The 11,553-nt window shown below is 43.9% G+C and overlaps 1 protein-coding gene across 1 annotated transcript; it reads right to left on the minus strand.

Annotated features, from left to right (window-relative positions):
• Positions 1 to 1,992: 1,992 nt before the first annotated feature.
• cldn19 (claudin 19) lies at positions 1,993 to 8,759 on the minus strand. The gene is made up of 5 exons (XM_055659045.1): positions 8,408 to 8,759; positions 5,599 to 5,763; positions 4,144 to 4,228; positions 3,240 to 3,386; positions 1,993 to 2,360 (listed from the first exon to the last, which is right to left on the minus strand). Exons 1-5 carry the CDS (start codon positions 8,628 to 8,630, stop codon positions 2,312 to 2,314), a joined length of 669 nt encoding a protein of 222 aa, XP_055515020.1. The 5' UTR covers positions 8,631 to 8,759; the 3' UTR covers positions 1,993 to 2,311.
• Between the last annotated feature and the right edge of the window lie 2,794 nt (positions 8,760 to 11,553).

Genomic DNA, 11,553 nt, shown 5'->3' on the forward strand with positions numbered 1-11,553 from the left:
GGATCAGAAGTCCTGGGGCAAGGAGAATGCAAGAGTTCTCGTTGACCCTGGAGCACAGGCATTGGTACAGACTGGATATTGCAGCAGAAGAGAGATTAGATAATGAGTTTGTCGATGACAACAGAAGTAAGTGATGAACCAGCCTTGGTCATGAATCAATGTGGCTCAGATAGGACAAGCCTAGTTAGGGGTAATATTTTATTCATTCCCACCACTGGTAAAGCAGATATGTATTGGCCTGCTCTAGTTTTCCTTGTCAGTGTCAGTGCTGCAGGTTTAGTAGTTTCAGATTGATGTTTGTGAAGTGTGACTCAATGGTGGTAGCTCCTCCATCCTCCTCTTAGTGGTTGCTCTCAGGAAATAATGCTGAAAAAGCATTTAGTGAATAACTTAGTAAGACTTAGTGAGCAGTGCAAGCTGTGGATAGTAACAATAAAACGACAGTGTTCTGGTGAAGCTGAATATGAGAGGGTGCCATTGAACATGTTGCTTTGTCTTGGATTGTATCAAGATTCTTATGTGTTGAAGCTGTATTTATCCAGTCAATGTTGTTACATCACACAGTCTGAAGAAGGGTTTCGGCCCGAAACGTTGCCTATTTCCTTCGCTCCATAGATGCTGCTGCACCCGCTGAGTTTCTCCAGCTTTTTTGTGTAACCGTTGTTACATCACATCCTTGGTTAGGGTGGTGAAGCTGGACGAGTTGCTACATCACAGGTGCTGCCTGTGTGGAGTTTGCACGTTCTTTATTGGGCTTTATGTTGCACTAATTGTTATTGTATATCTCAGTACACGTGAAAATAATAACTAAATTAAACTAAATGTAAGAGAGCAGTAGTGAGGCATTAGTGTGTTCGTCATGGGGTCTTCCAGCATGGAAACACATCCCCTAGCCCCATGTCCCCACTGACCATCAGAAACAAGTCTAATGCTCTCTTAAATTAGACATTAATTCAACACTAATCCCATTTCAATTCTCTCCATTACCCTAATACCTCTGCCCAGAGTCTACCATTCCCCTGCATCTTTAGCTCTTCGGGCTAAGGGAATCAAGGGATATGGGGGAAAAGCAGGAACGGGATACTGATTTTGGATGATCAGCCATGATCATATTGAATGGCGGTGCTGGCTCAAACGGTCGAATGGCCTACTCCTGCACCTATTTTCTATGTTTCTAAGTGCAGGCAGGTGGGACTAGTGTTGCTGAGACATGTTGGCCAAAGGGCTTGTTTCCACACTGTATCACTCTATGACACTCTATGACTAAGTGGAGGTGGATCAGCACAAGAAATTCATATAATTGCAGACATTTTAATTTGATAGGAATGGTATCCATGGTTACACTTTCGGCCTTAAAATTTAGACCTTATATTTCGGAATTTGGAACTAGAGGTCAATTTTCAAGGCAACTTATGTGATGGAAAACAAATCAACTTTAAAACATTTACTGGGGGAAAGTTGCTTTAAAACACCACAAACTAAACATCAGAGGATTGCTTGTGCAGTTGCAGTGTTAACGGCACGGTGACAATTTCTCCTCTATCTTCACAGCAAATAAGTTGCTCAAATTGGAGTTTGGGTACGTGGTAATCATGGACTATCACAGCTACTTATAAATAAAATTCCATAGTTACATAAACCAATGATCTATTTATGTCCAAATGACATATCTCTCTGGCACATGTCCCAGAGCATTTGAACAGGCATCTGAAATTACACTTCATAATGTTATTGGTGTTAATTTTTGGGCCGGGTATTAAATCAAGATCTTTTCAGACTGTTATACGTTGAATTGATTTGAAAACAATTCCTAGTTCTGTAGATATAGTTCTTCCTTTGATTGAGCAGCCCAGCAGGTGAATCCTCTCACCTTCTCTCTATGAGATGTGGCTGTCCACATTTGCCGCCACCACTATTCCAGAATGATCATCTCCAGTGATGCACATTGAGATACACAAAAAAATATCAGTTTTACATTGACGCAACTTTGTTGTTTTTATTTCTGTATCAAAATAATATTGAGATGCATTTCATTGCTTTTTATTTTCTTTCCTGCATCCAGTACAAAGAGTGAACGTGTATACATGAAAATTCAGTCTCCTTATGCACATGTAACCAGAGAATACAAGCGAGTTCTAATTCCATACCATAGATAAGCAACAGCAACAAAGACCAGACTATGTCCTGTATATTGTCCAAAGCTCCTTCTTAGTAAAGACACAGAGCTTTAAAATTCTTCTCTATTTAGACATTTGCTGATGTGTAGGATTCAGTCAGATTGATGACATTGTTCTGAAACCGGACTGACTTGCTACAAGTATTGCTCCCCCTTCACAGATATTGTTTTCTTTAAATTTGACCTGTAATTTAAAGGAAAAGGCAGAACACTGGTAAGTTGTCTGAACACTTTTGACCTTGTAGCTTCAACCCTGTAAATTGAAGTCGGAAACGCTCAGCAATGCAGACATTGCTATCCCAGCACCTGCTGTGTGTGATATAACAATGTCCGTGGACATATATGTATATGGGATGGCTGGTAATCTGTGGATAACAGCAACATTGGTGCAGCAAGGAAGGCTGTCAGAGTTTACAGCGAGTTCAGCTTCAGAAATGGACGGAGAAATGGCAGCTGCCATTTTAGGAGGTCAAATTTAAGGGGAAAGTACATAGTTAATGGCAAGTCCCCCAATAGCATCGATGTACAGAGGGATCTTGGGGTCTAAAAGTCCGCCTAAACCTACCTGATCTCCCGAGTGCTAAACACCCCCTCCCATTCCCACACTGGCCTTTCTGTCCTGGGTCTCCTCCATTGTCAGAGTGAGACCCAGCACAAACTGGAGGAGCAGCACCTCATATTTCACTTGGGCAGCTTACACCCCAGAGGTATGAACATTGACTTCTCTAACTTCAAGTAACTACAAATAGCTACTCCTGTGATGGGATGAGACTTGGTAACTTTGGATATGTTTCCTCGTGACTTTTACCTGCTACCACACCTGTGATCACCATCAATGTCCATTTACACAAAGAACTATCTCAGCTGAATCATAATCTGTCTATTACCCAGCTCAACAGTCAATAATCTCTGATATTTTTATGAGTATGTGATGGAATGTTCTATTGCCATATCTCCTGGGTTGTATACAATACTGGAATCACGGTAACTCTGTAATTCCTTAAGATGCCAGGTTAATGCAATCCTTGTTTTAACTCTCGCACAAATTGAGGTCCAAACCTACTCTTTGGCTGTTGATAGTTGAGAGGTTCTGTAGTGGGCCTGACTTCTTCTCTCTTCATTGGGGCAGGAACAGCAGAGGAAGGATCCTCCCAGGACAGTGAGGCTCGCAGATGCCCACCCCACAAACAGAGCCGACCCAAACTCGTACCTGCAAAGGTCAAATTGTTAGTGTCCAAAATATAATTCTAGCAGAAAAGTTGATTATAAGGGCAAAATATTTGTGTCTTAACCTAACACATATTTTTTCAAGGAGTTTACCCCTCTCATTCTCACCACCAGAATGCTGCCCAAAGTTGGTAAGGTAACAATTACTGGTGTGGTTACTTGAATTATTGGGCCAAAGTTGAGCTGCAATGTGCCCAGATAAAAGATCACGTCCTGTTCCTTGAGATACTGGCCATTGGTGAAGCAATGCAGGAGATGACAAGCTGGGGGGTCAGTGAGAATGAGACATGGTAGGTAGCTCAGGGTCACTCTTGTGAACTGAAATGGATGAGAGCAGAATGAGGAGAAGCCTGTCAACTAGGCAGAGAGGAATGCTAGCTAAGGAAGAAGGGAAATGCCTTTAAAGCACTGGAAATACTACAGTGCTGGAGTAACTCAGTGGGTCAGGCAGCATCTGTGGAGAACATGGATAGATGACGTTTTGATGTTTCAGACTCATCAAGGATCTGAAGATGGGTCCCTACCCGAAATGTCACCTATCCATGTTCTTCAGAGATGGTGCCTGACCCGCTGAGTTACTCCAGCACTCTGTGTCCTTTTTCATCAATCAGAGCATCCAGGAAGCAAAGAGAGAATGCTCTCAATCCCCAAGAATTGGGCTAATTTTCTGAGTATTATGTTAATATTAATTTTGCATTCATATTTCTGTAGTCTTCAACCACTGGCCTGGTCTTGCATACCTGGCATTGACTGGTGTCAAAGGATCAAAGAACTCATTTGAAACATTTGTAGCATACCAAGATACGGCCACCAGGGTGCAGAGTCCTGTGGAGTAGACAACAAGAAGGCAGGGATAAGTCTCCAAATCAACAGTAAAGATTCTGGCTTCACACCGTTAAATGTGCCAGAGCAGAAACAAACCTCTCTTCTGCAACCGTTCTCATCAACAAGTGTCCTAACTGTAAATTAACCTCGATGATTCTAATGAAGAGTATCTATCGACTACAACATTCCCAGATACAATATCTGCTGAGCTCTCCTATCTCTGCTTAAGTGGTAGATGCTCTAGACCTGATCTCTCCACTCCTGGGATAGGAAGAGGGATGGGGAAACTTTAACTCGATTACAAAACCAGCTGGAAGATCTAACTACATGGGCCGTAACATTTACCTCTTGCAGATGCTGCAAATTAAAGAGCATCTATGCATTGGGAGTTCATGTTGCAAGTTCTCCAATCCTTTCATTATAGCAATAGATTTTGAAGAAGGTCATTAATGCTCTTTCTCTTTCCACAGACGTGGCTTTAATCTGTTTCAGAACCCCATCATTTTCTGTTCTTTTTTAATAATCTTGCATTTGAAGTGGCTGTGATGAATTTTAACAGGGCAAGGATCATGGTCTATTATGGGTTCAATTACTGAAACTTCCTGAGAACACTTTGGGTGAAGATCTTCCAGGATAAGATGAAGATATCCTATCTGGTCAATGGTGACATTATTAGCACACAGAATGTCCACTAAATGTCATGAGTAACAACTAGTAGTCAATGGGTTGAAATAGTAAGCACTAAAAATACTTATAGGCATGAATAAATGCAATTTACTGTGAGAAATAAAGGAGAAAGGTGAACCCTGCATGGTCCAGGAATGATTACTGTCCTAAGAGTATGAAGATAATAAGATACATCATTTTAAAATGACTCCACGCATAGGGTTTAAAAGCCTATCGGCTGAGAGAGATATTAAGAATGACGCTGGTGGGAATGCCTGACTTTTGAAGTCTATAAATAATAATGTATAAGGAACACCGTCAGGGGATCTTGATGATGCAACCACTGGAACGACTGCTTCTAGTTTTTAATGAATAGGAGAAGAACATTGTGTGCAGCACGAATAATTGTTCAATCCCAATATAAGATATGTGAGCAGAATGAGGCCATTCGGCCCATCGAGTCTACTCCACAATTCAATCATGGCTGATCTATTTTTCCCGCTCAACCCCAATCACCTGCCTTCAGATTTTCACAATTCGCAAGTTACTAAGTATTACCAATTATTGTAAGGTAGTCAGGTAAGGAAAACATTGAGGGCATTATAACAATTATGGGAAAAGCCAACTACTGCCCCAACGACAATACAATCACTATTCCACTATATTGTGGAATAAACTTCTAATGAAATAATCTTGAAACTGACCGGCCATGAGAAAGAGGACCCCTCCAGAGACAGCAACCCTGCTCTTGGTCAGTGGGTTATTGTCTCCCACTTTTGTGCACTTCATTCCCACCACGCTGACAATGATTCCGATAAATCCCAGGACCACAGACACGATCATTAGCGCTCGAGATGCCTGGATGTGGGCTGGAAATGGGAAAAGGTTCAGAAGGAACAATGTGATCACAATGATATTAGATTCATTCTACACCATTTCAATTCACAGAATACACTGAAAGAACAATTTATTGATCCCAGACATACAAACTTTCAATACACAAATACATAACTATTTATTTTAATAAATTTGTATCAATTATATCATTTTCCCTTTGAACATTTAGAAAAATGAAACATAAAGTCCAGATTTATAAATCTACTGGGTGTGTTTTTTACTATAAAGATGTTCAGTTCAATAAAATATTTGAAAATTCAGAAAACAGTCGCTCGTCTTTTTCTTTTTGTTATCAATTATAAGTTTTTTGTTCTTTTTTGGGTGTAGGAACTGTCGACAGAGCAATTTCCCGTTTGGGGATGAATAAAGTTTTATCGTATCGTATGAATCTCCTCTGCCTACCTGTTCCATACCCTGCATATCCACGTGTCCATCTAAAACCACAATTGTATCTGGCTGGCTGTATGATCTTGCCACTTACCTTTCTCTCTTGCCCCGCACATCTCCTTTAAGCGTTTCCCCTCACCTTATAGCTATGCCCTCTAGTCTTTAATACCTTGGGAAATGAATATGTGGATCAATGTAATAATTTCCTCATATTTATAGCTGTTTACTGAGTATGGAAGTTTGGCTGAACTGTACTGAACATGGGAAGTAAGAAGGCAGAGCAAACTGCACGCCTATCACAGTCAGATCAGGAAACATCAGCAAATTTCAGGCAGCCAGGATTAATCTTCCACTTGGCTCAATCGTCCAATGTCCTGTGCCCACATCAGACAGCTCCCTGAGGAGTCACTTTATCCAGTGTCCAGGTGTTACTGTATCCAGTGTCCAAGTGTTACTGTATCCAGTGTCGAGGAATCACTGTATCCAGTGTCCAGGAGTCACTGTATCCAGTGTCGAGGAATCACTGTATCCAGTGTCCAGGAGTCACTGTATCCAGTGTCCATGAATCACTGTATCCAGTGTCCAGAAGTCACTGCATCCAGTGTCCAGGAGTCACTGTATCCGGTGTCCGTGAGTCACTGTATCCAGTGTCCATGAATCAGTGTATCCAGTGTCCGGTGTCCAGGAGTCACTATATCCAGTGTCCAGGTGTTACTGTGTCCAGGTGTCACTGAATGAAGTGTCCAGGAGTCACTGTATCCAGTGTCCAGGAGTCACTGTATCCAGTGTCCAGGAGTCACTGTATCCAGTGTCCAGGAGTCACTGTATCCAGTGTCCAGGAGTCACTGCATCCAGTGTCCAGGGATCACTATCCAGTGTCCAAGAGTCACTGTGTCCAGGAGTCACTGTATCCAGTGTCCAGCAGTCACTGTATCCAGTGTCCAAGTGTTACTGTATCCAGTGTCCAGGTGTCACTGTATCCAGTGTCCAAGTGTTACTGTATCCAGTGTCCAGGCATTATTGTGAGATCACCTTTCCTTGCCACCACCTCGGTCCCTGCTTGAGTATCACTATCTGTCATCCACCATCCACGTTACTCTTACAACTAGTAAAGAACATTTTCAAAGAAAAGGAGAATAGAATTTCCCTTCATGATTTCCCCTTGACCGATTATTCTCCAGGAAACAGTGCCGGTGATGAGACATGGAGGAACAGGCCATTCAGCCCACAATATCCGTGCTGAACCTGATGCTGAGTAAAATTAATCTCTACGTGATCCATATCCCTCTATTCCTTGTACTTCCAAGTGCCTGTCTAAAACCCTCTTAAACACTATCGTATCTGCCTTGGCAGCGAGTTCCAGGCACCCACCACCTTGGCTGTTAAAAACTTGACCCACTAATCTTCATTAAACTTTCTTCCCTCTCATCTTAAACATATCCCCTCCTGTATTTGACATTTCCATCTGGGAAAAATGTTCTGACTGTCTACCCCATCTCAGAATGTTGTATGTTTTTATCAGGAGGATATAAAAGAGTCACAGTCATAACGACAGAAAGGCAGAAATACAGACACACACACGGCCATAGAGACAACGACACATGGACACACCGACATAGACATGGATATAGAGACAAGGCCACACGGACACGGACACAGAGATGGACAGAGACACAGGGTTAGGGACATAGGGGTTGAATCGGTTCAGTGTGGTAATCCCCGCACACAGCCCGCGTTGCTCACGGCGACCCACTTTGTACCGTGTTTGAAACTGGTTTGAAGATCACAGGAGGTTTTGTTCGTGTGAATATTCAGTTTCACTGATAACAGCGCGCAACAAACCCTGCGGTTGTACTCCAGAAGGTGCGGGTTGTGTGTGTGTGTGTGGGGGGGGGGGGGGGGGGTGTGGTTTGTGTTGGTGTGGGGGTGTGGGTGGGTGTGTGTGGGGGGGTGTGTTGTGGGTGTGTGTGTGTGTGGGGGTGTGTGTGTGTGTGTGGGTGTGTGTGTGTGTGGGTGTGTGTGTGTGTGTGTGGGGGGTGTGTGTGAGGGTGTGGTGTGTGGGGGGTGTGGGGTGGGGGGTGTGTGGGGGGGGGTGTGTGTGTGGGTGTGTGTGTGTGTGTGTGTGTGTGTGTGTGTGTGTGTGTGTGTGTGTGTGTGTGTGTGTGTGTGGCGGTGAGGGTGCGGGCAGTATATGTGTGGGGGTGAAGGTGCGGCGGGACCTGTACATACCCTCCAACAGTAAGAGCGTGTCGTAGACTTTGCACTGGACCTGCCCGGTACTCTGAGACGCGCACGACATCCACAGCCCCTCGTACAGTCCGACCGCGGTGATGATGGCGTCGCCCGCGTACGAAGACTGTTTCCACTGGGGTAGCGCTGTGGTGGAGATGATACCAACCCAACCTCCAAGCGCCAGGAAATAGCCGAGCAGCTGAAAGCCCGAGTTTGCCATCGCGACCCTCTCCCCAAATCTTTCCTCTTCCCAATTCCCCTTCAAATTCCAGTCAAGGGGAAGTTGTCCCGTCTACAGGGGAGGTGTTAGTGTCCTGTAGACTGGCGGGCGGGCGGGATTAGTCCTGTACCAGGGAACACGGCGCAACATCGGCGCAAAGTTACACGATGTCACCAACTGCATCCACGCCGACGGAACCTCTATGTGATTGGTTCTCCTTCTCTCTAGCAACTCCCTCTTGGAGAATGTACGGGGCTATCAGCGACAAGCTGGCACGAATGGCCGCAGGAGTCCACATGTACACAATACACTGTCATTGATCTCAATAGCATCTTCGAAGTTTATTGTCAAATGTACCAATTAACATGCAGTGAAACTTGTTACCGTACAGCCATACTATGTGAAAACACATAAAAGTGAACATAAACACCCACCACAGTGGATTCCTCATTGTGATGGAAGGCAATAAAGTTCCAACTGCTTCCCCTTTGTTCTCCCGCGGTCACAATTCTTAGAGAATTGGACAGGCTAGATGCAGGAAAAATGCTCCCGATGTTGGGGGAGTCCAGAACCAGGGGTCACAGTTTAAGAATAAGGGGTAGGTCATTTAAGATTGAGATGAGGAGAAACATCTACCCAGAGAGTTGTAAATCTGTCGAATTCACAGAGGGCAGTGGAGGCCAATTCATTGGATGTTTTCAAGAGAGAGTTAGATTTAGCTCTTAGCGCTAACAGAATCAAGGGAAGTGGGGAGAAAGCAGGAACGGAGTACTGATTATAGATGATCAGCCATGATCATATTGAATTGCATGCTGACTGGAAGGGCCGAATGGCCTACTCTTGCACCTATTTTTCTATGTTTCAATATCCCTGTTCTGCTTTGAAATATTGTCTTCCTGTTTGTCTCCTCCTCTTGTCCCCACTTCTAGAAATCTGAACCAAACTGGAAACACCCAACGGGCAGGCAGCATCTGTGGAGAGTGTAGTTACAGGTGGGTCTGGTCTAACGATGCTGAGTCAGTTGTTGCACATTGGTTCCTGCTTCTGAGTTCACTTGACCAACTCAGTCTGGAGTATGAGTCTGAAGAAGGGTCCCAAACCCAAACGTTGCCTGTCCATGTCACTCTCCGTCCCCACTGAGTTACTCAGCACTTTGTTATGCACAGGATTCCAACGTCTGCAGATTCTTGTGTCTCTAACTCAGTATGAAGCGTGGATTGTATCGAGTGTTCGAAGGCCAGAGATGGTGCTTTGGGCAGGAACAGTAGACATTTCAGAAACCTTGTTCAAACCTTGTTGTGGCAGATTAAACCGAGTAACTGCATGTTATAGAGTCATAGAGTGATTCAGTATGGAAAATGGCCCTTCAGCCCAACTTGCCCACACTGGCCAACATGTCCCAGCTACACTAGTCCCACCTGCCAGCATTTGGTCACTATCCTTCCAAACCTGTCCTATCCATGTACCTGTCTAACTGCTTCTAACTAACTTCTCTGGCAGCTTGTTCCATACACCCACCACCCTTTTGTGTGAAAAAGATTCCTATGGTCGACAAAAATGCTGGAGAAACTCAGCGGGTGAGGCAGCACCTATGGAGCGAAGGAAATTTAATAATAGATTCCTATTAAATCTTTTCCCCTTCACCTTAAATCTATACCCTCTGGCCCTCAATTCCCCTACTCTGGGCAAGAGACTGTACATCTACCCGATCTATCCCTCTCATGATCTTATACACCTCTATAAGATCACCCCTCATCCTCCTGCGCTCCAAGGAATAGAGTCCCAGTCTACTCAGCCTTTGCCTATAGCTCAGACCCTCTAGTCCTGGCAACATCCTCGTAAATCTTTGCTGTACCCTTTCCAGCTAGACAACATCTTTCCTATAACACGGTGCCCAGAACTGAACACAGAAATGTAGCCTTACCAGCATCTTATACAACTGCAACACAACCTCCAAACTTCTATATTCAATACTCTGGATGAATATCTACCTGCTACTCCACCTTCAGGGAACTATGCACCTGCACTCCTAGATCCCTCGGCTCTACAACACTACCCAGAGCCCTAACATTCACTGTGTCGGTCCTGCCCATGTTAGACTTCCCAACATTTTTCTGCATTGTTCCATCAACCATTCCTCAGCCCACCTGCCCAATTGATCAAGATCCTGCTACAATTTTTCACAACCATCTTCACTACCTGCAAAACCACTTTTATGTCATTAAATTTGCTAATCTTGCCCTGTATGTTCTCATTCAAATCGTTGAAATAGATGACCAACAGTAACGGACCCAGCAACGAACCCTGAGGCACACCACTAGTCACAGGCCTCCAGTCTGAGAAGCAACCTTCCACCATTACCCTCTGCTTCCTTCCATGAAGCCAATTTTCTATTCATTCAGCTATCTCTCCTTCGATCCCATACGATCTAACCTTCCAGAGCAGCCTATCATGTGGAACCTTGTCAAATGCTTTGCTATAGTCCATATATGACAGCTCATCAACCTTCTTGATCACATCTTCAAGCTTTGGGAATGGGGACAAATCTTAGAAAACATAATAAGGGGCAGAATTAACAGATGATTGGACTTGTGGACTCATTAGAGAAAGCTAGTGTGGATTTATGAAAGGCAAATCAATGTTTAGCCAACTTGCCTGTGTTATTTTCCATGAAATAAAGGAATGAGATGATATGGGCCATGGCAACATTTGATCTGATGCCACAAAATAGACACGTTGTCAGGATTTAAGGTCAAAGAATAAATAGCAGCATGGAAAGAAACATGGTGAAGCTGGTGAAACATGTAGTTTGTCTGTTGGTCTGAAACATAATGTGCAATGAAGATTCTGTGGGCTCGGCTTCCCCACGTACGCTCCCAAATTAATGGTATTGGATGGTAATGGATCTCATGAAGAAATAGAC

The sequence above is a fragment of the Leucoraja erinacea genome, chromosome 30, assembly GCF_028641065.1.
Source record: "Leucoraja erinacea ecotype New England chromosome 30, Leri_hhj_1, whole genome shotgun sequence".
Taxonomy (NCBI): Eukaryota; Metazoa; Chordata; class Chondrichthyes; order Rajiformes; family Rajidae; genus Leucoraja; species Leucoraja erinaceus.